The sequence below is a fragment of the Chrysemys picta genome, chromosome 5, assembly GCF_011386835.1.
Source record: "Chrysemys picta bellii isolate R12L10 chromosome 5, ASM1138683v2, whole genome shotgun sequence".
Taxonomy (NCBI): Eukaryota; Metazoa; Chordata; order Testudines; family Emydidae; genus Chrysemys; species Chrysemys picta.
This window is the reverse complement of record NC_088795.1, coordinates 93,284,663-93,311,415: the sequence shown is the minus strand read 5'-3', so window position 1 is coordinate 93,311,415 and position 26,753 is coordinate 93,284,663. Positions and strand designations below refer to the sequence as shown.

Genomic DNA, 26,753 nt, shown 5'->3' with positions numbered 1-26,753 from the left:
TGGTCAGATTAGAGCAAACATAGGTTTCTGAGCTCGCTTTCAGTTCTTTCCCTAATGTTCATGTTTTGAGAAAGAAAACTTCTTTTTATTAAGTTGTCTATTTAGAAATTATGTTCAGAACATCTTCCAAAGAGATTTGAATAGACAAGCATAAGTAAAATGTCACTCTCCTCTCTTAAGTCCAGATTCAAAGCCCACTGAAGTCAATGGGGTTCTTTCTAATAGTATTCAGAGGATACCTATTGTCAAGAATGGTGATACATGGCATCCTTCCCCAGTACAAAGAGTTATGCAAAACTGATCACAGTATAGGGGGCTTGGTGGGCTGCTTAGCAGTGCAACGTCATTTAAATACTCTTGCATTCTTTTTCTTTCATGCAGGAGACAAATGCTTCCAATTATGGCCTTTTGCAGGTTGCACTGAGATCAGGTCATTGCCACTTACAAGAATTGCAATATCTAAGTTTTCAGTGCCAAGAGCTAAAATGCATCTAAGGAAAAAAGAAACATACCGGGGTGTGATATCAACAGAAAAAAATAGAAACTGTATTACTAGAAATTAGCATTTATTATATAGGCAAACTTTTTTAAAATCAACCCAATCCTCACAGTGTACTGGTTTACACCTGACTGTAGGCTTAATTTCTTCTGTCCAGAATAAGCTATTGAAGGAAGAGACTTTTTCTGCAGGATTTTGTCATCTTTGTCAGTTCTACAATTCAGATACCAAGATACGAAGTAACTTCTTAAAAAGAAGAGACATGATCTGAAACAAACAAAAAAACATTTTATAAAAAATACTGAGCTCTGAAAGTTAAGTTCTCAGATGTACATGTGCATCTGGTGACTTCAGAGGGAGTTCTGCACAAGTCTCTGAGGTAAGAATTTGGCCCTGAATTTGTGTGCAGTACAATAATTTTAATTAGATGTAATCTGAGGGGACAGTTTGAGCATGATGCACATTTTTAGCATGAGAAGTGATGGAAAAGCAATATCCACCATGTATCACACTTAGCTCATTGACTGTACATATTTTAAAAAGGAAAGAAGTGATCATCAAACAACCCAATATTTTGTGTATTCTAATTGAAATGTTCAGTCAGTCTCTAATCTCAATTTTTTTTATGTTTAATTGTATAAAAAAACCTGCTTAACATTTTTCCTAAAATTCAAAGTTCTTCCATCAGAACTGACTGTAGGTACATGTAAAACATAGTTTTCAAAGCTAGCCAGTACATGTATATATAACAACACAGCTCACAATAATCCCTTTGTCAAAAGCTTGAGAAAGGAGATGGCCTTTGCGTTTGGATCCGGGGGTTAACAAACTCAGTCTTTGCCAGACCAGTAGAGTAAGCAAACTAAAATATGCACCAACTCCTACTCTCAACTTGACTCAAACAACTTGTCAGTGAATAAATGGCAATCTTTAATTAAATATAGTATGGCCTCTTTATTTTAAGTCAATGGAAATAATCATATGTGAGTGAGGCAAGCGAGATTTGGGGCAAAATTCTCAAAAACACTTAATAACGTAGGCACCTAAGTTCCATTGGTTTCAAGTCGGCTTGGTGCTTTTGAGAATCTTACCTTGTCCCTATATTACTGACGATTTAGAGTGCAATAATCATGTAGGCTAGGTTCAAATGAGGCCTCACTGTTTACTTACTCCACTGACTAACTACTGTAGCCACTAAAAAAGGCCATAGGTGTAACAAAATTCCTCCAGACTATTAAAGACCAGTTTGGACACTCTAATGATGCCACACTTCAGCCTAATGTCTTCTTCAATGATAATACAACATTACATCAACACGTTTCATTGTGAATACCATGCACTGACAAAATCCATCAAAATCACACAGTTTTGGGTCAATGAACAGGATCTGCTAAGATATCCCTCTCAATGTCATTCACAGAGATTTTAAAGAGAGAGGGAACCCTTTATGATCATCTAGCCTGACTTCCTGTATAACACAGGCCAAAGAGCCTCACCCAATAATTTCTGCATCAAACCCATACTTTCTATTTGAACTAGAGTATAGTGAGCTGAGGGGTGAAAACATTATTTACATGCAAATAGTAAGGACATTATTTACTGTTCATGTTCTTAAAACATCAATATTTCAGCTGTATTTTTGACATACCAAAAATGATCAGACCATAAATGTTCAAGTTAAAAAAGATATTGGGAACAGAAAACAGCATTCAAACTAGAAGAGAAATATTTATTTCTTTTCTTCTAACTTACAACTAGCCAGAGAATCCCACTGAATTCTAGCTGGATAAAAAAAAAAAATAGTGCTGTTTGTATGAGAATTTTGGAGCTAAATTAGGAGTTCCTCAGAACTGGGAATTTAAAATTAATGTTAAATGTATGTAAAGAGAAAATGTAGAATCAAGGTTAACTTCAGAACTATAAATAGAATTCCTAATTATCAGTCTTTCATCTCATTAAGTGTATGTTGTATTGTGGCAAGTGTTTTAAACTAGAATACTGTTCAAAATAAAGAATAAAATCAAAAGCTTCCTTAAGATTCAAATGTGTGTACCTGGGATTATGAAGCTGAAGGCTTTGAGTTTTCCGGTCCATTAGATCCAAAATTTGCTTCACATTCCTTGCAGGTATGATGACAGTGCCTAAAATCAGGAGGAAAATAGAGCATTCAAGATTTTTGCTCATATTTCTCTAACACAGCTGTCATCTTTGTGTCGTATATTGGTAAGTATTCTTTTAGAAGGAATTTGTTGAACAGGCTTTATAGAAGGAATCTCTTGTTTTCCATTCATCTGATTTACATTCTTCAGTCCTTCCAGATGTCTTATGGTATGGGATGATGTCTGAATGCCCCAGCAAAACAACTTTATTATTCTTATGTATTGTTTATTTTCAGTAGTGCCCAAAATATAGTAGAGCTTTCCAAGCAGGAAAAGGAAGCATGATCTCTGAAAAAAGGAACTCTCAATCTAGACAAGACCAGTGGGTAAAGGCAAGGGTTACCAAGATATAGATGGCCAAATGGCCACATCTTTGTAATAGTGTTGTATTAACACAACAGGTTTTTTGGGGGGAAGTGGGGTTTTAAGTGGGGGAGGGAAAATTTTATTAAAAAAATACTGGTTTAGGATTTTTAAATTATTTCAAAATACCCTTCCAATTTCCCATTATCAGTCAGCTAATTTACATAGGCATCACAGCACAAGTGAGCCTTCAGAAGGGATTTTAATACAGAGAGGTGGCCTTGTGAATGAGCTTTTAGAAATGCATTTCCTATGCGGGGTGCAGTGTAGTACACATGGACAAATTGAGGGAGATATCATTGGCTCGGGGAGGAGGTGGGAGTTAATACAAATGAGATGTGGGTGGGAGCAGCATTTGTGTAGGGCTTTGAAGGCAGTGACAAAAAACTTGAACTTGATGTGTTGGACGGGGAGCAAGTAGAGAGATTCAAAAGAGGGGATGACATGGTCTGAGGTAAGGAAAATGATCTTAGCAGTTGCATTTTGTATGGACTGGAGACAGGATGGGTGTTCAGGAAGCCAGAGAAGAGGAGGCTGCATTGATTATGGTAGAGAATGATGAACTGTAGGGATGTGAAGATGTGGTGCAGGAAAAAGCTGCAGGATTTGGATACATACCTCTTGGACGTATGGAGCAAAGGAGAATTCAAAGGTGAGTTACAAGCCAGACGGATGGGATAGATAGTGTGATATTTAATGCACCAGACAGAAGGTAAATTGCTAACTGTTGATCTTTTATAATTAATTAGTATATGGAGAGGCTGAGGATTTAATCCTTTAAATTACAGGATTATTTATGTATTCCAAACAATGCAGATTACACCAAATTTAATTTGTATCTTTATAATAATTATCACATAATCTGGAACTACATAACTGCAATATATATCCTTAGGTATAGCATTCAAGAGTGCCCTATGAGCTGAAGCAAAAGGTTTAAATGTATGCTGTAGCTGCCTCTCTCTTTCATTCTATTTTCAATAACTATGTTTTGATCTAAGATTAAGTGATCTATATTCAAGACAAACCTTTTATGTTCTGGACCAAATGGCTGAACTCCTATACTTTGGAACTTTCTCTGGCATACTCGTATGTATGACATCGTCCCAATGGCAAGACCAAAGGCACCAGCAACTGTACAAACAGATCACAAAATATTGTTAGTTCAAGAGTCTAACTCAAGATACTATTATTTGTCCTTTGTACAGTAAATTGCACTTATGTAGGACTTTTTCATCCCAAAGTACTTTCTAAACATATACAAAGATTATACTGTAATAGTGGTAAGTTCTCTTATCACTGAGATGCAACTAACTGTGGAGTGAAACACTGCAGCTGGTTAAGAATACACAGCAACATGGCACAACAATTTAGATGTGAAAAAGAATACTATATACACTTGGAATTTCAGGGGGAATTTAGATGCGGAGTGTAATAATAGCCCATGGTGAAATTTGACAAAGACATAAGAGCTGACTCCCCCTACCTTTGCAAAATGCCCCATGGTATTTTTGATTACTACAAATAGCTAGGACTTCAGTTTAAGTCTTGTCTTCCTACGTCACAGACTTCCTTAATACCACTGGTCTCTGGTTCAGTACTCATTCAAAAAGAAAAACTATTTCTGGCAACACGTTGAATTTTCTGTGGAGGTCTCACATCCAAATATACACCAAATGAAACCCTCTTAGCTTTTGAAAACAGATGAGATTACGTCATTTAAATGGTGTGGTTGCATTACGTAAATGCAATACAAAACAATTTCTGTGCAAACAATTTTTTTAACAAAATGTTCCAAAGTTAGACACCCAGGATAAACTGAATTTGTATTATTATTTCTTTATTTGAGCAGTTATATTGCTGTAATACTTAGAGAACTTAACCATGTTAACTTGTTATGGTAGTCATATGGTATTGCCAGGGCCTTACTTGCTGTACATTATGTAATAAACGACAGTACCTGCCCCACAAAAGTTTCTAATCTAAAAGACTAGACATAACAGGCAGATAAAATAAGCAAGGTTGTGAAAGCAGAAAGAGAACATGGGAACAAAATTGTAGGATATTGTAGCATAGATTAGCTATGTGCACAATCAGCAGCCCAAACTCACCATTGGCCTATCCATGATCAGATGGCAGAATTCTGTGTGCATTATGGCAAGATGACAGTTAATGAGGCTAAGGTGGGGAGGTACAGATTTTGATTGGAAGTTTTTCCCACAAGAAAGAGGTGGCATGGGAGAGGTGCTTGTGGAAGAAGCTGACAAGCAGACCATTGAGAATGGTGTTATTGACAGAACCATGATGAGGGTTGACCTTGCAATAATATAATAGTGCAGATAGGGCAATTAAAAATTGAATATATACTCTCACTGAAAAAGTCTTCATTAAACAAGCTTTACTTAATAAATTAGTTTGTAAACTTAGTAGAATCCTATTTACTTAGACTGCTATACTGACACCTTATGGGTTCAGATAAGCAGAAGTGTGGATAATTGACATTCACTAGAACAGGGAGACACACAGCACACAAAGGAAGTCTGGATAGTGGAGGTTTGGAAAGTTCAGATTCTACTGTTAATAAATATCCCCCAACCTTTTATTTCCTTTTAAAATAAAAGTACTGACTTACATGCAATTTTAGGTAATGATCCAAATCTTGGGTTCGATGAGAGAAAACCTAAAATAAAACGCAATAGCTAAGAATGCCTATCCACTTGAGAAACTCATCATCATCTAACAACAAAAGTGGTCTTTTTCTAACAAGCCTTTCTCATTTCCCAGAGCAAGGGCTATACAATACTTAAAAGTATGGTAGCTTTGATTTAGGAAAATACACCATTCCCAAAGCATTCTGGTAATTTCCAATGCAATTATTTGTGTGGTGGCACAAAAGTGTCAGGGGAAAATATTTTGTGCTGCCATGTTGGGGATTGGAGTCCAGGTCTCTCGATCAATTTCTTGCTCTTTGGGTCAGCACAAGCTGGGAGATAGCTCCTAGGAGCTTTTTTGCCAATGATCAGCCTAGTGTTAACTGTCACCAGATAGACAGAGTCATGTTTATCCTCTTTAATAGGAATGGAGGAGTCATTCTGACATTTGGGCTTTTGAGGAGAGAAGATGTAGTTCATGAACAGAGGAGAAAATGGAAAGATTCTCACCCTTCCCCACCAAAATTCCCCCTCCCCTCAAATTGACTGATATGACAATAGTGACTTGTTTCTGATCTTAATTTTGTAGCAGCATGTCATCATGTATTGGTATCTGTGGATGCTCAGCTGACACCATGAGACAGCAAATCAAAATGAAGCATAAGGATTTTTCCACATAATCCTCCAAATGCCTGTGGATCCCCTTCACCTATGAGCTCACAAGTTGCAACCACCATTCTGGACTTGTTAAAAATACCGGCAGGATGACTGATCACAACTGTGTGATGTGACTGCCATATCTAATCTCAGCCAATCAAAGGAGCAGGGGTCAGAATGAGCCCGTCTGCTGTATTTTGTACCAGCACTTGTCTGGTGACCCATCCATTTCTGCAGAATTTAGACAGAGTGTGACAGTAGCTCTGAGGGCTACATGATGACCCCCTTCAATGAGACGGAAGACCCTAAACAGTGGAACCACTGTGTTTCTGGGGTGGGATGTCAGTGGGAGGCAGGGTATGGAAGGGAAGTAGGGGTGACAGTGCCAGGCTATGCAAGCAAATTCCACACAGAAGTGTTTGGTGGCAGAGGGAGCATAGAGTGGTGGCCAGTAGATCCACCACTATAGATTCACATAATGTAGGGGATGCACAGAAGTCCCAGCTTCTTCTAAAGCCAATGAGCAGCAGTATACACAGTGGGGAGGCCATGCAACCACTCTATGCCAAGTGTTAGATTGTGGGGAGGAGGATTTCTTTTCCCCTCACCCCTATTAGGTCCTCTGTGCAAAGCCCATTTATTTTCACTTTGGCCAAGTGTTCAGCAGTTGTTTCTAAAAGAGGTACAAGATGCCCCATTCATCTCGAATAAGTCAAGGCACAATAATGACCATTTAAAATTGGCATTCTTAATTACTTCACTGCTGATCATTTTAGCATAAATATCCAGGTACTATGGAAATGTGGGGAGAGTTGTCTGCCAAGGGGTGAGAAACCCAGAAAGTAGTCTGCATCTCCTCCATGGGCATGCAGAGTGCAACCAGACTGATTCACTACAGAAATGTAACATGATACTCCTCTGTGCAGATTACACAGCAGCTGTATAAGATCTCCCTGCCCTCCCATTTGGCCAGTACCTCTTTGCTTCGAGCCACTATGTATGTTGGCATACAGTCATAAAAGCACTGCCAATGCTTTCTAAAAGCCAGAATTTAGAGCTACAATGCCAGATTCTGATACCCTGACTTACGTAGACTAGACCCTGAGTTACATAGACTACATTTCACAAGTAGTCCCAATAAAGTCAGTGATGCTTCTTGATTACAGAATGTAAGCGTGACAGATTCAGGCCCCTAGTATTTGGAAGGGTCTGAATTTGAAAGGAAATACAGTAAAAGCTTTATTATTTGGCATGTTGAGGGAATGGTGGGTGCTGGTTAATCAAATATTCTGGTTAACTGAGAGTTATACTTTACCAATGGAATACCAATTTTTAAAGAATTAGAATACAATAAAATGAATAAAAGACAAAATACAGTAGTACAGTATACAGGTATTCACCAATGCAGTAGTAGTACTGCACTGCAGAGTGTTTGGTTTCTTGAAGCACTTAGGTGTATACAGGTAATCTACTGTATAGAAAACTTTATTTTTTGACACTACATATCACTATGGGCAGCACATGATGTACACCCAGATTGCTAAAAATACACTTACCACTAAAACTATACTGAACATAAGTTACTTTTTCTTTGATGATTCACAAGACACTTCAGGCTCTTGCAGTGCCTCACGGTCATCATTATCAACATCAATTATCATTGTAGATATAGACAGTGTAATGGATTAGGCTGAATCTGTAATGACCCTATGACACACCCTGGAAGTTGTTTTTTTCAATATATTCCTGATATCAGCTTGCTTACTTGTCTTCTGACTCTTTTGCATAAAAGTAGAGTGCAGAATGTGCAATTGCATAACCTTCTGGGCAGTATACTAGTCCCACTTACTAGACTGAAGATTTGTATTGGGAGAGATCAGAAATGCCGGATAATAGAGCTTTCTGGTTGATAAAGTGCCAGATAATACAGCTTTTACTGTATTCAGAACGAGTTGTGGCAATGCATAGTTAATTATCAAATCATTATAACAGTGATGGCACTGAGTGGGAAGAACATTCAAATATGAAAAGCAGCAAGCTCTGGGGAAATTCTGATGTAGTGCTGATTCCTGATCAGCATGACTTGGGTTCATTTCTAATATAAATAAAATGATACATGTATATCTTCCATTTACCATTGTAAATTAGCCCTTGAGTGATGAGCATGCTTCCTAGAGACAAGGGAAGACCTGAAAAAAACAAGCAAACAAAAAAATTCAGCACTTTGCTCACTACTGCGGACTGGCTGAGAATTATGTGCATCTTTTTTGTATTTATTATCCTGTCTTCTCCCCCCAGCTTGCTTGTTTCATTCACCTATTACACTTGCTCTTAGACTGTAAGCTCTTTGGGGCAATGACAGTCATTTATTATGTTTGTACAGCACCTACCACAATGGAGCCCAACCTGGTCGTGACCTTTTCGTGCTACTGAAATATAAATAATAACAAAAACTTGCATGACCATAGTAGTATATCCCCTCAAGACAGCAAAACTAAAATGTATCTGACCTTGATAGAACTTTGATTAAATGATGAAACCCTTAGAAGCTTTTCAAATCTTTTCCTTTCAGAATGTCCACATTTAGAGTTGCCATCTGGCCATCTTTATGCGCACTCTGCAATGACTTTTGTTTTTGTTGTTTAAACTAAATAGAAATCTTGTTATTTCTTAAAAAAATTCAAAATCAAGATCATATATGTGAAAGAAAATGAAACGCGTCTCTTGGGTGAGAGTAATAATAGATTTCAAAAATAGTGACATCAGCTAATAATGATAGTTAACTATTGACAATTAATGGTACAATTCTGCCACTTTTACTTACATTAAGTGTACCTTATTATGTAAGTAGTCCCATTGATTTCATAGTAAGTACTACTTAACATAAGTAAGGATGACAGAATTAGGCCCTAATAACAATCTTCTCTCAAATAAATGTAAGTGTTAAAGTAACTGGCAAGTCGTGAAGTAGAATTTAAAGCAGTAGTTCAGCTAAAAATACATCAGGTGCTGATTCTCACTGGGATAAGAATTAACATGAGTTACCTACCTCTGTACCAGAAACTTTCGTTTCTACATTCTCGACTGATCCTTTCTACTTCTTTTCTATTGACGTGAGCATCTGAGATAGGACAGTGGAGACCAGACTGAAAAGAGCAATATTTTGTTAGCTTACTGATTTTTATCTTACAAGATCATTTTTAGATAATTTAAGATGAATTAAAAATAGTTACTAATACATGTAAAATTAGGAGAAAGATATTTTCCTTTCATAAGTAATGCAATCCCCCCTCAAGTCTCAAAACAAACACACACGCACACCCCATCTGTAGTTAGTAAAACAATCAGATACCTGTATTTGATAATTCAAGAGCAGAAATGTGAAGTACTGTTCAGATTTTAAAGTGAAAAAAATTCATTGCATTTGGAACATCTTGCTTGCAATAGTTTAGGTATTAATTTTAGACAGGCAGTAAATTGCTGTTTTTCTCTTAATTCTTTTATTCTGATCAGCCACATTTCTTTAGCTGATATTCAGAGACTGAACTGGGAGGAAAAAAGGCAGTGCTACTCTCAGGTCCTCCCACAAAATAAACTCCACCCACTTGAGATGCCAAATGAGAAATCACTCTCGGCAGATTGTGCTGATATTCAAATGATGATCTCACACGCCCTCCCAGGCGCTGCAGTCTGAACTCCCCTTCTGTGCAATTCAAATACAGCCCTGGGCTCTGTTGGGCTCCTCTGGCTGGGCTTCTCCTCAGTAGGATTCATTTGTCCTACTGGATTCTGTTGACGCCCACCCAGTAATGGCAGTAAAATGTCACTCACAATAGATTTTGTCCCTCTCTTTTCTTTGTTCAGCAGTGAAATAATTAATAATATTGACATTTTAGTACCATCTCCGGACAGCTGAGTTAACATCTCACCAATGCTGGCTCTAGCTGGGGTCCATGGGTTGAACTGCACCCACAGAAATCAGGTCTGGATGTGCACTACCATGCATGCATCTCACATGGCTGGGAGTGCAGCTGGCACTCAGGTCCGCCTGCCAACAACCACAACAACTCCTCTTGGCAATGGGAACCAGTGGGAAGCCTCAAGCCAGCATGGAGTGGAAAGGATTTTGGTAGGGTGGAGGGGGCAAGCTAATCTGTTCTCCTTGTCAGCCAGGTAGGGAGCTGCAGTGAAGGGGACAGGATAGGGCAGCAAAAGGGGGGCCTTGTGGTGCTGCTGTGGTAGGAGTGGCGCTCCGGGTTGTGATGCAACTCCTTTTCGGGGATCCCGGGGGGAGGGAGAAGGGCTGGATATGGGGCACAGAGGGGAAGATCCTAAAATTCCTTCCTCCAAGGAAGCCTTGAGCCAGCCAAGAGGGATAAGGAGCAGAGTGGGGGCAGGCAGGGGCTCCTAGGAAGGGACAGTAGGGGGTTTCCTTTGAGGGCAGAGGCTACTGGTAGGGGGCGGGTATAGGACTCATGGGGAGGAGGGAAGGTAGGGGCTTCTGCTTTCCTGGGTTTCTAACCATTGTAATAATCATCATTAAGGCTACGAGTCTTTCACAGAGGTCATGGAAGTCACGGATTCCGTGACTCCAGAACCTCTGTGATTTCCGCAGCTGCAGCGGCTGGTGTGGCTCACCCCTGGGCTGCCTGAGCAGCTGGGGCGGCCCCCGGGCCAGCCACACTGGCCACTCCCCGGGTGACCCCGGGCAGATGGTCCCGGGTGCTGCCCCAGAGCAGTGGTCCAGGAGCAGCAAGGGTGCCCTGGCAGTGGCAGGGCCTGTCCAGAGAAGCAGCGGCAGCAGGGCCCTGGGCCACCCCCTGCCTGGAGTAGCAGCAGCATCTGCTGGAATGCCCTCCTCATCCCCAGCACCTAACATTTAGTTAGAGGTATTTTTGGTACAAGTCATGGACAGGTCACTGTTCATGACTTTTACTAAAAATATCCATGACTAAATTGTAACCTTACTCATCAATAAGTTTTCTTACACTGAACTAACTCACCACTGTGCTACTACAGCTGTATACATGCATTGTACAAGAGTTTGGCATAATCAATCTCTTGTACAGTGCATGTATACAGTTGTAGCAACATGGCAGAGACTTAGTCCTGTGTAAGAAGACAATTATAAATTGTTATTTTATGATGTTTCTATCTGGCTGCACAGGAAAAGTTTCATAGCTGCTTTAAGTGTCTTGTAACTAAGGTGAAATACCTGGGGTAAATATCCTGGGGATACCATCATGGGCCCTCTCTGACCCCCCAACTCCTCCCTCTTTATTCCTCATTACAAAAACAGACCTACAATACAGTATCTAGATGTCATTATAAATATGTGATATGTAAAAAGTTCCTGGAGTTACTCTGAAGTGATGTATACTAAGTAACAGGAGATGGAAAATCTCTTTGCTCATGAAAGCGAACCCTCTTCATTACTAAATAAAATTGGTACAGTACATATACTGAGGAGGGCATGTTGGCTTCATCTATGCTGGATTAGCAGTCAGCAGGTAATAGCAATCAGACCTAAACTTCAAAGGAACTGAGAGTATAAGTGACTGACCCTTAGAGGAGGGGATTGGAATACACTCTGACTGGCAATTATGACCTCAGGCACTGGGATGGTGAGATAAAGGCAGAGCCCATGATAGCTGGAGGGACAGACACATAGAATGCGAGGACAGTAGTCTTCAATTTACCAGGACTGTAACTCTAAGGTTTAACCTACCAAGATAGGCTGTGGCCAACCTGTACTCTAGATATGATTTTATTACATTTATCTTTACTTTTATTCGATTTACCAATAAACTTCAACACTTCCAAACCTGAATGGCACTGTGACTCCATGTGCCAGGTCGTAACACATGGAGCAGGGAGTCGGAGCCAGCCCCAGCCCCGGGGGACAGGAGCTGTTGCTGTGGGGTGGGTCAAAGCTGGGCTCAGTCTCCAGCCCAACCCCTTTTCTCCCAGGCCTTCCCTCCACACCGGGCTGGGATTAGGATTGTGGTGCTGGGGAGGAGGGTACTGCTGAGGTTGGTTGGTGCCCCCTCAGTGGGGTGAGGAGGAGGCTGAGTGCACCTACTGACTTAGGATGCTACTTCTGCCACTGCATCTCACTGAGACAAATGGGGCAGTTTAGACTTCATAGTTATTGTTGAAAACTCTGTGCAAACTCAGGCAGATGTCATTGTTTCAATTACACTCAGTTCACATTTCCAAGGCTTTATTTACAATCACAAAAGCTGAAAATGTACTTTTAAAAAAAAAATGAAAGCTCAGATTTTGTAGCACAAGTGTCACCTTGGTAGAGATGTCGGTATGCCATAGGGTATGTCTGCACTTGGAGCTGGAGATGTGATTTCCAGGTCAAGGACACATACCTGTGCTAGCTCTATGCTAAAAATAGTGTTGCCATGGCAGCATGAGAGGTGGACGGGCTAGCCGCCCTAATTATGTGCCTATGATATCTTGGGTGGGTACATAATTAGAGTGGCTAGCCTATCCTGCCAGCCCTGCTGCCACGGCTACACTCTATTTTTAATATGCTAACTCAATCACCACTCATGTGGATATGTTTCCTCAGCGGAGAATCGCACCCCCAGCTCCAATCGGAGATATATCCATGCTGACATGTACCACCTCAATGTGAGCCCTGTTAGTTTTGTAACCCTGGTAATGAAATAGGTTTATTGGCTGAAGTCATTATTAAATTTTCAGGTAATGGATGCCCCAGTCCTCATTCAAACACAACTGCTACTAAAGTTAATGTGCGTGTTGTTTGAATAAGGCCTTCAAATTGATCACAAACTGAGTTTCATAGCAATGTGTGATGGGGTGTGCTCCCCACACTGGCCCTGCAAGAGCTGAGTTGGGCCAGGTGGACCTAATCAGCTAATTAGGCTGCAAACAGGGGAGAGCTTTAGGCAACTAATTAGAGAGAAGCTTATGTGTGAAGGACAGGTGGGCTTCTACAAAAGATAGGAAATTGGAAGCAGAAGGGGCTGCAGGAAGGTGGTATACAGTCACTCCCTGGGAGAGGGGAGGTGTGTTTGGTGGCTATAGAGGAAGTAGCCAATGGTTGTTCCCTGGGAGGAGGGAGTAGAGTGGTTGGCAAACCTCAGAGAGCTGCTAGGGTAGGAAGCAGCCCAGGGAGTAAGCAGCGAGGTTGAGACTGAGCAGACCTTGGTTGCATGTTGTAGAGTCCCTGGGCTGGAACCCAGAGTAGACGGTGGGCCTGGGTTCCCCTACCCACCACTGGGGCAGTGAACTGGAAGACTGTTGGGGTCACTGTGGGAATGACAGAATTTGAAGGACTGTACCCAGGAAGGGGGGAATGCTGAGTGACCTGGCCAGAGGGTTGACTTACAAAGAGGACTGCTGTAGTTCCTGAGAGCAAGAGAGAGGCTGCAGAGGAGAAACAGATGGGATATACCTGCTGGAAGGGGTGTTGACCTGACTAAGCTAATCCCCAGAACCACCAGCAGGTGATGCCATCCAGCAGTGAGTAGAGCAAACCTGTCACATAAGGTCATAGTATAGTATATGAAACTTGTACCGCTCATAAACTATGTCAAATATAATAAAAGCTCTACAATGGTACAGATAAGGAAGTAAATGATTATGAACAGGGTTATTTCATATCAAAATTACTTAGTTAAATGTTCACTTATGGCACAAAGTGGTGGAATCTGGCCCTAACAGGCCTGTTGAGATTTCTTCAGCACAGGGGAGTTTGCAGCTGGTGTAAAGCAGTGTAACCAAATCCTATGCCAACTGCCCTCCCCCCTCCACTCCACCTGATTTGGATGTTGAGGATGAGCCAGATAGCACCTGTGCTCCACTGGTTCTTACCGGTCCTTTGGGAACCATAGCCAGCTGGCATAAACTAGAGCAGATTAGCTGGGATTGGGACTGGGACCAAAATAGCTTGACTATAATTAGCAGATGGTTGTAACTGGCTTTCTGACTGCCCTCTCTGCACTGAGCAGAATTTGGCACGGAGTCTGGGCCGTAACAGAAAGAAGGCTGGATTTTTTTTCCAGAAATTGTGAACATGAGCATACTGAAACCTTGTATAGAGCTCAGAGAAGTATAATACAGTAAGTCCACACTTAACATCATCATGGTTAATATCATTTTGTTGTTGCATCGCTGATCTATTAGAACATGCTCATTTAAAGTTGCGTAAAGCTCCCTTATAACGTTGTTTGGCAGCCACCTGCTTTGTCCACTGCTTGCAGGAACAGCAGCCTGTTGGAGCTAGTGGTGGGAGCTTGGAACCAAGGGGGGCTGGCAACCCCCCTATCAGCTCCCCTAAGTTCCTGTGTGGCAGCTGCCGGGCAATTCAGGTGTCCCTCCCCAAACTGCTGTGTGCTGCTCCCGAGAGCCTCCTGCTTGCTGTGCAGGGGGAAGAGGGGTGCTGATGTCAGGGTGTCCCACTCCCCCGTACCCCATCTCCACAGAGCTGGGGAGGAGGGAGACATGACAGGGCTCAGGAGTGAGGGAGCTTGCTGGCGGTGGCAGCAGCTGCTGTCTCAACTTGCTGATCTACATAAAAAGGCAGTGTACTTAGAGTGGGGTCAGCATACTTAAAGGAGCAATGTGCGTCTCTCACTCTCACACACTTTGGAAAGTGGAGGGAGTGGTGCACTCCAATGGGAGAGCGTGGGGTCAGTTTCCACAGGGAATGTTTGCAGCCACTGCCATGCTATCTCCTCCCTCCATTACTGCTGCCTTGTAGAGGGTGAGGCTACATTAACAACAATGTGTTAACCCTTGAGGGTTCAGCTGAGTGCTAGTTCATCATTTAGCAGCAAAGCATTCCCTGGGAAATATCCCACCCTCTGATTCCACCACAATTTAGTGTGTGTGTACGTACGTGTACACACGCACATATAAATATAAATAAAAATTAAATCTTTTGTCTGGCCAAAAAAATTTCCCTGGAACCTAACCTCCCCCTAATTACATTAATTTTTATGGGGAAATGGGATTTACTTAACATCGTTTTGCTTAAAGTAGCATTTTTCAGGAACATAACTACAACATTAAGCAAAGAGTTACTGTATATATATATAGAAAATTGTGCAAGAACTTTAGATTCTAAAACCAAATGTGCTCTATTTTTAATATTGTATGGGATACTATAAACTCTATTTAAATTACCTACAGTTATATAGCATCAATACATATTTTATTATCAACCTAGTTTTTTAGAAATTTCTAACTTGTGTAAAAATGTACTTTGGATTGAAATATGAAAAGCAAAATCTCAGCACAGCAGAAGCGGTAGAAGTCCTTAAACACACTTAATGACATGGACTAGATCTGTTATCAACATTAGGAGACGTTTTAACAGAATGCAGGCTTTGTTTTTTCACATTTTATATATTTAATTCTGTAGAAAAATATCATGCTAAAAATTAAGAGCTATTCAAGGAAGTACAAAGTGAAAGCTGCGATGCTATAATTAACCTATCTGTGGTCTACAGGACTGGACATTGTCATTTAATATTTTACACCATAAATGCTGTATATTCCAGGTATAGGAGGGAAGCATGGGCAGACCTGTAGCCATTTTAGGGTAGAGTTTAAGCCACAAGATTTATTTTATTATTTTTGTCAGTTTGTATTAAACTAAACTTAAACATAAGATCAAAGGCTGCCCTCAGTTACACCTATGCAACCCCACTGACTTTGTAAAATACTGTATTACTAGCTTCTGCATTTTCACTTGGTTGTGAATAAATGCCTCCCAGAATCTTGCTTGTATCACAAAGAAAATATCTCACAAAAAGGCCTTCTGAAATGAGGCCATCTTTCTTGGGAAAATGTAAAAGCTTTATATATGACAAGTATTTCCTAAAGGACTAAAATCTTGCCCTAAACAGCCAGATAAAGGGGAAGCAACTCCAATGTACCTGTTTGTTTTGTTGCTGTGAAGATGCCTGAACTTTACTTTGGGCTGTTTCTGAAGACATGTCTGTCTGTCCTTCCCCCCTCCTCCTAATAATCTTGGTAAGCAGCAAAGTCAGCAACGCTGCCTTTCACAGCTGGCTCCTCCTCTCACTGTTTGGTACAAAGGTAAAAAGAGTAAAAGTATTACATTGTTATAGGCAACTGTTTACCCAGAGAAAACACCCATTTTGAAAGAAGCATTGTTTTTATTGCAGATACTATTTGAATAACCTGATATTAAATGTAACAAAGATACAGTACTGAACTCTAAGTGAATTATATTAGGCCACACAATGCATTGTTCCCTTTCAGTTATCAGAAATATTGGGTTTGTACTGAGTCAAGCAGGCACATGTACAGGGAAGGATTACGTGCTGGGGCTTGTGGAGTGTAGCACAAAACTCTCAGTGCTGGAGAGGAGTGAGGACAAATGTGGCTTCAAGCCACCTTGCACCTTCCTGATTTCTGACTGCACTGGAAGCCAAAATGGCCCCTGGCCTGAATGAGGTGGCTCAGAGTGTTGGTCTAATTTATAGCAGCTTGACTTGAGTGATGGCCAGAATTCCCACAGTACAATGAGCTCCAGGGCTACCCCCTCCTAGCTATGCCCTGCCTTTAACCCCTGATACACACTTCTTATTTTTCCACCACAGGACCTACCCATCAAGCCTAACATGAACTAAGTCTGTATTTCAGACCAAGATCCATCATAATCCCAGTTATTTTTCTGATTTTTAAAATCATATTTAAAGGTACCCACAAAGGGATTTAGTTATTTAAGCCCTAAATTTAGGTGCCACTGCAATCCACAAAACCCCCACTGCGCTGCTGCATAAACCTGTAGGCTTATGAACTCTCTGCAACTAAATTTTTTTGTTGTAAAGTGTCTACGTTTCTGCCTTTGGTCATGCACACAACACCTCACTCTAAGCCTCGGGATGCATCTTTCATGCCTACCCTCAGTGGGATCTTAGATGTACCCCCATCCCTTTTGCCTGCAGGGCCTGGTTCAGTGTTGGGGTCCATTCAAAAGTGATGACAGGGTGGTGGTGCTTCCCTTATAACTTTCAGCCCATTAGTTAGAGCATCACCTGGGATGTGGGAGATCCAGGTTCAATTTCCCCCCTGCCTGATGGGGAGAGAGGATTTGAACAGGTGTTTCCCACCTCTCAGGAGACTGCCATACAAATGGGCTCTGGGATATTCCTGTGTGGGTGCCCTGCAATCTTTCCTGTTGAAGCTGTTCCACTTTTTGGATAAATAATTAGTCATTGAAGACGGGGGACTGAACCTTGGGTCTCCCATCTCTCAGATTAGTGCTCTAACCCCCAGGCTCTAGAGCCATTCTCTCTCTCTTTTTCTCTAGCCCAATTTCTATTTATGTATTTATACAAAGCCGAACAGCTTCAAAAGTCTGTTCTCTTAAGTGGTTGCTGGTACTCAAAGTGTGAACTGTTCCAATTCTTCTCTGTACTTTGCTTTAGTTCTGAGACAGTTACAAAGTTATAACACTCACGAGAAGCCCTGTATTTTTATTTAGCATTGGGAATTCAGATAACCTTTTTTTGTTTGGTTTTTAATGGCAGGGCTGAAGAACTGACCTTTCTCCTTGCTAAAAAGACTCAGTTAAAGCATTGTGTTGATACAAATCTGTAGTAATGGTAATTCTTTTCCTATGCTCAGTTTTACCACATTCTACACCATTTTCAGAGCACTGTATATTGATACTGTTTCTCTGAAAAATGTACTTTTTGAAGCTCCATGGAAGGTGGGGAAAACTGTCAACTCTTTGTCTCATTCTATCAGTCTCTTGTCACTTAGAAAAGATCCAGGGAAAGGGGAGGGAACCTTAGAAAAGTTTGTCAATCACAAGCACTAAATCTTGGAATTCATATTCTATTCAATAAACCTAGCTGTGTAGGAAGTTGTATTAAAAAAAAATCATCTCAGGAGACTGCAGTAGAATCTGACCTGGATCTTTTACCACTGCAGCAGAATTTAAGCTCTGCATCACTTTTTCATCATTGTTTTCCAGATTCAGAGAAGTAAAGACGAGAGACAGGCTTTTTTAGGACTCTATAATGTGTTCTAGTAATTTGTAGCTTGTAATGCATCTTTTATTACACCCATAAAATCTTGGAAGTATTTCCTATGTTACTAAACTTCAGTTTCAACATAATGAAGAATCCCAGAAATGGGTAGACTCTGAAGGAAATTCCTGGTACCCATCCCAGTAGAGATGGAGGTTGAGAGCCCTGCTGGAAAGAATGTCAAACAGAGTCTATGATGGTGAAATGTTAAAAATGGGATTAATAATACTTAGCACTTATATAGTGCCATCTGAGGAAGGCACTATATATAGGGTGCTTCATAATCATTGGATATTACTTTTGGGAAATTCAGGCACCCTCATCATCTCACACAAAACTATCCTTGCACTGATCTACTGGGAAAACATGATGTTTTCTCTTGCATATTTGCTGTGCTGCTGCCTTGTTTTGAAGCTAAGTGGTTTTAAATGGATGGCATACTTTATTAGCTATTTTTAGCTTGGGACAAATTCCCTGTTCCCTTTATTCTTGTTATCTAACTAAAATGCTCACTCTGTACAGAACTTGTTAGATAAAAAAATCCATCTGGTCTGAAGGGAATCACCTGCTTGAGGCATTTTTATTTCTTTGGTTTTCCTTGCTTCATATTTCCAGTTCCTTTATTCAGGAATAGAAGAGGGTGGATGAAGGCTTCCTGCATAGAAAATATTTTGATGCTTCTAGCTGGGCGATGAAGGGGCAACATATGAGGGAAATGGCTGGGGTTTCTTTTTGGGGAAGAGAGGGGGGAAGTTTAATCTTTATGTAAGTATTTGTTTTTCTGTATTTAAAAACAGGGTGGATAAAAATCAAAGGTTTTCCCCTCAAAAATCAGATTTAAATAAAAACAGATTAAAAAAAATCAATCTAAAGATAGTTTTAATTAAGATACATTACAGCTCAAAGATATCTAATCATGGAATAGGAATTATAAATTCTAAATCTGTAGTATGAGACCATACATTCATGTAATGTTTAAGAAAAGTTTTGTAAATGAGTTCCAATAGTTCATGGATTAGGGACCCAATCTTATTGGGTTCCAGGGGCTTCTGTATAGATTATTTAAATTAATCTTTCTATCTACCCAATGGGACTCAGTGCTCAGTCTAGAAGATACCATCAGAGATGCTTAGTTTTGCAGTTCTCAAACTGTGAATTTGTGTCTCCAGAGAGAACATGCTTGTTAACAGCAAAAATGTTTTTAAATAAATACATAAATAATATATAGAGGTGAGAAATAACAGACCTGAACCCTACTGTACCTCTGCAAATTTGTGTACACAGAGTCAATCCCTTACCTCTCTCTAAAAGTGCAAAGTTTCAAAAAGTTTAATGAATAGAAGATTGTTGGGGGTGGAATAGATCTGGACAAGGAGAAGCCTGGAGATAAATGTGAGAAGGGAAGGACAGGCAGTAGAAACAAAAGTGAAACTGTCTGAGCAGCATATTCCAGAAGTCTTGAGGTATTTCTGAGTGTAGCCTTCATTGACTGAACCATGTTAATGAAGTGTGGTTTTTCAGTCATAGGGAAAGGAGAGTTAGTTGCATAAACAAAACAGCAATTTTTTCATCAATTACCTCTTTTTGTAATCTGTTGGTTCTTATGACTTATCTATGGTTGTTTCTGGATGATGGAGATTTTTTTTTCTTTTTGCTACAAGTGATATACTGTGGCTATGTGACTGAAACACTATTATGGGCAGTTAATTCTGAAACTACAGAAAATGATGGTGATAGTCTTCAGAATCCTATATGTTGAGGATGGATTCTCCTAAACAAAATAAGTCAATGCAGTTATTTAATTATTATTACCATACTGTTCATTTAGTATTACTCATTGTATTCACTGACACTCAGTGCTAATTTAAAGGTGAAATTGTAAAAGGAAGATCTGCCTATTTCAGCTATTTATTTTTTATCACAACTGTATCTAAAATGATAGTACCATAGAGTAACAACTATGAAAGAAATGGAGCAGTATGCAAAAAGGTCTAGAGGGTAAAATTGTTAACCTGAGTCTGATGGGTGGAGCAATGTTCACAATGATCCTGTTGTATGTGCTTGTGTGAGAACAGAAGAAGGGAATGTTTTCCTTACAGAAACAATTGATACATCAGGAAATGCACACACAGCAGAATACTCACAAGAAGTAGCAGTAAAAGCTATAAAAAACTATGAAAAAAAAATTCAAATGTCTAGTACGCAGCTTGGTCACAGACAAGGGGGGGATGGATAGCTCAGTGGTTTGAGCATTGGCCTGCTAAACCCAGGGTTGTGAGTTTAATCCTTAAGGGGGCCATTTAGGGATCTGGGGCAAAACCAATACTTGGTCCTGCTAGTGAAGGCAGGGGGCTGGACTCAATGACCTTTCAGGGTCCCTTCCAGATCTAGGAGATAGGTATATCACCATATATTTTTATCCAAAATGAGAAGAAATTTAGAAGAGAGTGAAGAGTCCCAAGTTAATAACATAAGGTTGCATTGCTCATTTGATGCACATCCTAGCCAAAGACTTCAGTGTTCCGGAAATAAAGGCCAATGTTGTTGAAACTGCAAAATACTTCCGTAACAACCACTTTGCAGCAGCTGCTCTGAAAAACGTGGGAGGAACCAAGCTAACTCTCCCAAAAGATGTGCAATGGAACTCAGTAGTGGACTGTGTTGAGCACGATAGCAAGAACTGGCCTAATCTGATGACAGTTTGTGAACAAAATTGTGAAAAAATAGATGGCGCTGTCACAGCCAAAGTTCTCAACATTGAGCTTAAGAGAAATGTTGAACACATGCGGAGTACCCTGAATCCTATTTCTGTAGTCTTGAACAAAATGCAGGGAAATAGCTGTTTTATTGTTAACGCTGTTGAAATCTGGAAGGAACTGAGGAACTCAGTTTGGAAGGAAGGAACTCTTAAAAAGAGAAATATGCAATGACAGAGTTAAATTACAAGCATTAAAAAAACAAATGGGACAAGCACTATCTCCAGCTCATTTTCTTGCAAATATTCTCAATACTCAGTACCAGGGTCAAACCTTAACTGCTGAAGAGGAGAAGTTGGCTATGACATAGACATCCAGCAATCATCCCTCCATAATGCCAACTATAATAAACTTCAGAGTTAAGGGTGAAGCATTCAAGAAATATGTTTGCTGATGATGTTTCAAAGAAAGTCACACCAGTGAACTGGTGGAAGTTACTTAAGCACTTGGATTCAGAGACTATTGAAGTGATAATCTTTCTTTTAACAGAAGTAGCTTCTTCTGTCGGTGTAGAAAGAATATTTTCTTCTTTTGGACTAATTCATTCCAAATTGAGAAATCGTTTGGAACCTGAAAAAGCAGGAAAGCTTTTTTTTTTCTTTTCCAGATTATGAACAAACAGGAAAATAAAGGTGAAGATGACTGAGTTAGCTGCAGAAGCCAATATTTTCAGTTTCTCATGTTGACCTGGCTGACATAGTCAATTTAATTTTTGTGGGTTTTTTAAATATTTCATTTAACTATATTAGTTAAAAACAATTTTAACAAAAACAAACCTGATTTTTAAGAACTTGAATGTTTAACTAAATTCAAAAATTCATATGCTTCTTTTGTTAAAATATTATGTTTGCTGTTGAAGAAAAAAATCCAGAATACATAACGTTGTTGTTTTAGTTAAATAAAACAATTTAAATGTCTGTCTGGTGATGTTCTCCTCCTAATACAGCATAGCAAAAAATCCTCCAAATATTAATGATTAACCTGTTGAATTGGAGATAATTCACTTCCCAATGACTTCATAAATATCTGCTTCAATTATCTTCTGGTAAATGAAATAACCAATCATTCATTTTCTAATATAGCTGTAAAACTAATCTGAAAAGCTTTCAAAATAAATCACTTAAAAATGTATAGTCTGTACCTTCTAAAAATGAAACCAAACTATCTGAGTTGTGAAGAATATGTATTAAGGCTATAACAACCAACAAGAATGCACTTTTATGTAGAAATCCATGATTAAATCGAGTCTTCCTGACTAGTGACTTAAATCAAATCCACCCTGAAAAGTTGTTGGTAGTGACCAAACCACTCTGTGAGATTACTGGGAGAAATAGATGGGAAATTTTTTTCCCACTCTTTCAAAGATCAGTTTTAATTGTCAGAGACTTTGTCTTATTGTGTGGGTGCTTCTGGAATAAAGTACTAATTAATCATTGTGACATTTAGCCCAGCACTTATAGTAGCACTTCAGATGTTTGGCATCCAGTAGGGTGCAAGGGGAAATACTTGCCAGGAGATATTATAAGAACCTTCTAAATTGGAACCTTTATTTTAATTATGGGACTCTTATTTTGGTATAGGCTGACCAGATAGCAAGTGTCAAAAATCGGGACAGAAAGTGGGGGGTAATAGGTGCCTATGTGAGAAAAAGACCCAAAAATCAGGACTGTCCCTATAAAATCAGGATATCTGGTCACCCTATTTCGGTGCAGGGTACATAGTTTAGTTTCAGGCAACATCACTAGAAGCTTAACAGGATTAAAATGAAGGAGTGACTGGACACTATTGTTAAAGGTATGTGCTCAGATGTTTGACATCCATTTCCAGTGTTTACACAGGAATAATCTGGGAGGCACTATCACTTTTTCTTCATTGTTTTTGAAGGGATTGTGAGTATATTTGGGAAAAAATTTTTGATCACTCTCTTTTTCTTAGGAAGGACAGCATGGGGTTTATAGGCACAGGCAATCTGGATTCTGTTCCTGGCCTTGCAGCAGGCTTCCTGTGTGATGTTGGGTGAGTCGCTCAATCTTGTTAAATCTCAATTTCCTCCTAAGTAAAATACCCTCCTTGCAGCTGGGTTGGGAGGCTTAACTAATGCATGGGCAGTCACATGCTTTGAGATGGTTAGGTAGAAGAATCTATATGGAGCAAGACCTAAAACTTTTATTATAACACGACCCAATATAACACGAATTCAGATACAACGTGGTAAAGCAGCGCTCCGAGGGAGCGAGGCTGCGCACTCCGGTGGATCAAAGCAAGTTTGATATAATGTGGTTTCACCGATAACACGGTAAGATTTTTTTGGCTCCTGAAGACCGTGTTATATCGGAGTAGAGGTGTACTTATTGTTATTATTTTCACTATACACTAGCATGACTGAGGGCAAAATTTGGCTCATTGGGGGAAAAACTTTTCTATTATTTTTCCCAACATGCCAAATTTTGCCCTCCATCTGAATAGCCCTAGCTCTTTTACTGGTCAAGTGGAAGATTTCTAGCACCTCCCAGGAGCGGGATGGGGGGATGCCAGCACATCAGCAGAACAAAAATGAGACCAACCCCATGAGCAATGCTCTGCCCCCTAGAAGTTGGCACCCAGGGTGTCTGCCCTGATTGCATACCCCAAAAACTGACCCTACCCTCAGTTCTAGTGTAACTTCATTGAGACATTTGTGTATTTTTGATTGCAGAACTTGGCCCAGTATCTTGTTACTTTCTGGTATGTAATTATCCCTCCATATTTAGTCCCATTTATTTTATGTGCATTTTACAGTATTTTTCTCAATATAAAATCTAGGTAGAGTTTTTAAACATGCTTTCCACAAAGAATATACAATCTCTCATTAAAAACAGCTGCTATAAAATCTGCACTTTGTGATATACGTGCAAGAACTTGGTCACTAGTAAATAGATCTAGGGGAAATGCTGTCCAAAATGTGGGCCTTACACGAGGTAGAACAAAAAATCCGTTTGTGTTGATGCATCGATGAGGAAATTCCCTCAGCACCGCGTGTACTCGCCGTTCTCTAATGTCCAAACCCACATCAGTGCAGAGGCCTCCTGGAGCATTCTTTGTGCAGTTCTTGTGTTTGAAAACCCAGGGGATGAGACTAAAGGAAATCAGCAGAGCGAAGAGCAACTTTGCAGAGACAGAGGAAAAAAACTTACGATCTTTCCGGACTTTAGTTGGGAAGTTGCTGATTTTGTATTAGTTCTAAAACTGGGCCCAGTTCATACTTCCTACCGCGCAAACGCCTGGTTGCTGTACCTTGCTCTCCGGAGCAGAAATGCAGCACCAGCAGGCTGTATTCAATTTCTGTTTCGCTGACGGGGCCCGCCCGGCCAGGAAGAGGCAGGGATCAGCTGCAAGAAGCACCAATTCAGCCTCACTCCCGGAAGCTGCCTGCGTCTGTGGGACCCTTAGCGAGCTCCGGGCTGCCAGTGCCTTCTCCCCAGTGTAATGTAACTCCCTGGAAAGGGCAAGGGGGCTGTACTGCTGCTGCCCTTTCCTGGGCTGAAACCTCTGAACACATCACATACCAGAATTTAGTTTTCTGTCCCCTCGCCTGGGGGATATTGTCTCTTCTCTCTGACAGTTTACACAGCTCTAATTTAGGTGAGTAACGCACACCGAGGCAGGTACTAAATACCCATCCCCATGTGCAAAGGAACGTGATTCTTTGGGGCTGTCGTGTACCCAAAACGGTGTTTACCCTTTGTATTTGTTTTGTAATAAACCCCACCCTTTGCTGGAGCTGGGGGTGTGGCTGCAGCCCCTGACTTGAAGTTGTTTCCATCATATACAGAGTTTACAGTTTGGTTCAGTAGCTCTCAATACCCCCTGCATACAAATGGTTCCACACCCCTTGCCACCCTTGTTTTAGGGTTGTCTGTTATAGGCTGCTAAAATCTACCTGTCTGCTATGGTAAATCTAGAGTTGGATTGCAATTTCCCTAAAGGTTGGGTTGGGAGAAGGATGAGGGGGTGTTTGGATTTTTATTTACACTAAAGCATTCCCCATTCAAAGCACCAGGGCACTGTATAATAATTTTCTAATAAATTATAAAAAAAGAAGAACAGGAGTACTTGTGGCACCTTAGAGACTAACAAATTTATTAGAGCATAAGCTTTCGTGGACTACAGCCCACTTGAAGTGGTAGTCCACGAAAGCTTATGCTCTAATAAATTTGTTAGTCTCTAAGGTGCCACAAGTACTCCTGTTCTTCTTTTTGCGGATACAGACTAACACGGCTGTTACTCTGAAACCTGTAATAAATTATAGACAGTTAAAAAACCCACGCTGCCTTCTTAACTACAGGCAAACAAAAAGTAGACTCAAAGAGGACTGTGCACAGGAAAAAGGGAAGAGAGAAGGTTCTAAATATGGCAGTCAAATTAGTTATAATAAACAAATTTATGCCATTGACAGAGGATTTTAGCTACTTAAAAGTGGAGCTAGTGGTACTGTGATGGGTATCAAGGCAGAGAAGGAGAAAATGGGGTGAGATTATTGTAAGGATCCCCTCTAGCTTTCGTAGAATGAATTTATTTAAAGTTAGTTAAAACATTGCACCATGGCAATACAGCAAGAGCCGGATCCCTTGTCCACTGAACTCAATGCCAAAGCTCACATAGACTTCAGTGGTGCAAGATCAGGCCCCATGATAGGCAAATTCCAACATTTCATTTAGAATCTACCTTGAACAGAAGCTAAATGTAGTGTCAAATAGCTCTTGCAATGTGTGCAATGACTAAGGAATGATTAACAGCTATGTCTGTGAGGAAATTAAACTGAACATCTGCCTTCTGTCAATACTGAGATGTAACACTCACCTGTAACTTACATAAAATATATACTTTACAAGTATAAGTTTGTAGACAGTATTGCAACTTTGGACAAAATTAATTGAGATTTATTTTTGTTCTGAGACAAGATTCAGGTCTGTCACTTCAGAAAAATGGGGGTGGGCAGGCAAAGTTGTCAGCATAAAGAACCTTGCATGTGATTATGATATCCTGCAAAGTCAGGGGGGTGGGACAGAAAGTGGAAGACATAATGGAGCATAGACACCTATGAAAAGGGGGGCACAAACTAAGGTCAGGGCGGGGGGAATGTAACTGCCTCTCTTTCCCTATAGCAAATGATACCTCTGACAAGCTGTGGGTAGACTATCCAGGACCTGTATATTTTTGCTCCTTAAATGCACTGAGTCATGGCAACACTGTGACAGGCTCCTGTTTCAAAGGGGTCAGAGCCATAGTCAAGAACAGGTACAAGGGTTGAAGCCAGCCATAGAGTCAGGACCGGGCTGAGGGCCACATTGAAACCAAGGTAGGGGACCAGCCATGGATCAGAGCCAAGGTCAGAGTCCACAGACAAGCCAAATCAGGATCATAGTTGGAGTGGCTCAGTAACAGGGCTGGAATATGGTCAGAGTAAGGCATGGGCAAGATTGAAGCTAGCTGCAACAAGGCTGGGGCAGGACCAGGAACTGGAACAAGGGCAGGCTGAAAGCCTAGGGAGTCTGTAACACTGTGAAGCAGCAGGAGGGTTCCTGGCCAAGTAGTGCTGTTGTACAGAGTAAGGACTTGTCTATGCTTAAAATGCTGCAGTG

At 40.5% G+C, this 26,753-nt stretch overlaps 1 protein-coding gene across 6 annotated transcripts; it reads right to left on the bottom strand.

Moving 5' to 3' along the window:
- Positions 1–549: 549 nt before the first annotated feature.
- OCIAD2 (OCIA domain containing 2) lies at positions 550–24,755 on the bottom strand. 6 transcript variants are annotated; one of them, XM_005299076.5, is made up of 8 exons: positions 24,306–24,755; positions 16,250–16,397; positions 9,379–9,475; positions 8,465–8,518; positions 5,654–5,701; positions 4,050–4,155; positions 2,553–2,640; positions 550–766 (listed from the first exon to the last, which is right to left on the bottom strand). In XM_005299076.5, exons 2-7 carry the CDS (start codon positions 16,307–16,309, stop codon positions 2,559–2,561), a joined length of 447 nt encoding a protein of 148 aa, XP_005299133.2. In that variant the 5' UTR covers positions 16,310–16,397; positions 24,306–24,755; the 3' UTR covers positions 550–766; positions 2,553–2,558. The 6 variants fall into 6 exon arrangements, with proteins under 6 accessions (XP_005299133.2, XP_005299132.2, XP_065454133.1 ...); XM_005299075.5 differs by having other exon boundaries at positions 24,406–24,746; XM_065598061.1 differs by having other exon boundaries at positions 24,678–24,697.
- Between the last annotated feature and the right edge of the window lie 1,998 nt (positions 24,756–26,753).

Coding starts and splice junctions, on each gene's coding strand:
- OCIAD2 (XM_005299076.5), bottom strand. CDS start 16,309: ATGTCTTCAGAAACAGCCCAAAGTAAAGTTCAGGCATCTTCACAGCAA. Junction 4,156..5,653: donor ATCATTACCTAAAATTGCAT/GTAAGTCAGTAC, acceptor CTGTTTGTACAG/TTGCTGGTGCCTTTGGTCTT. Junction 2,641..4,049: donor TTTGGTCCAGAACATAAAAG/GTTTGTCTTGAA, acceptor TCCTGATTTTAG/GCACTGTCATCATACCTGCA.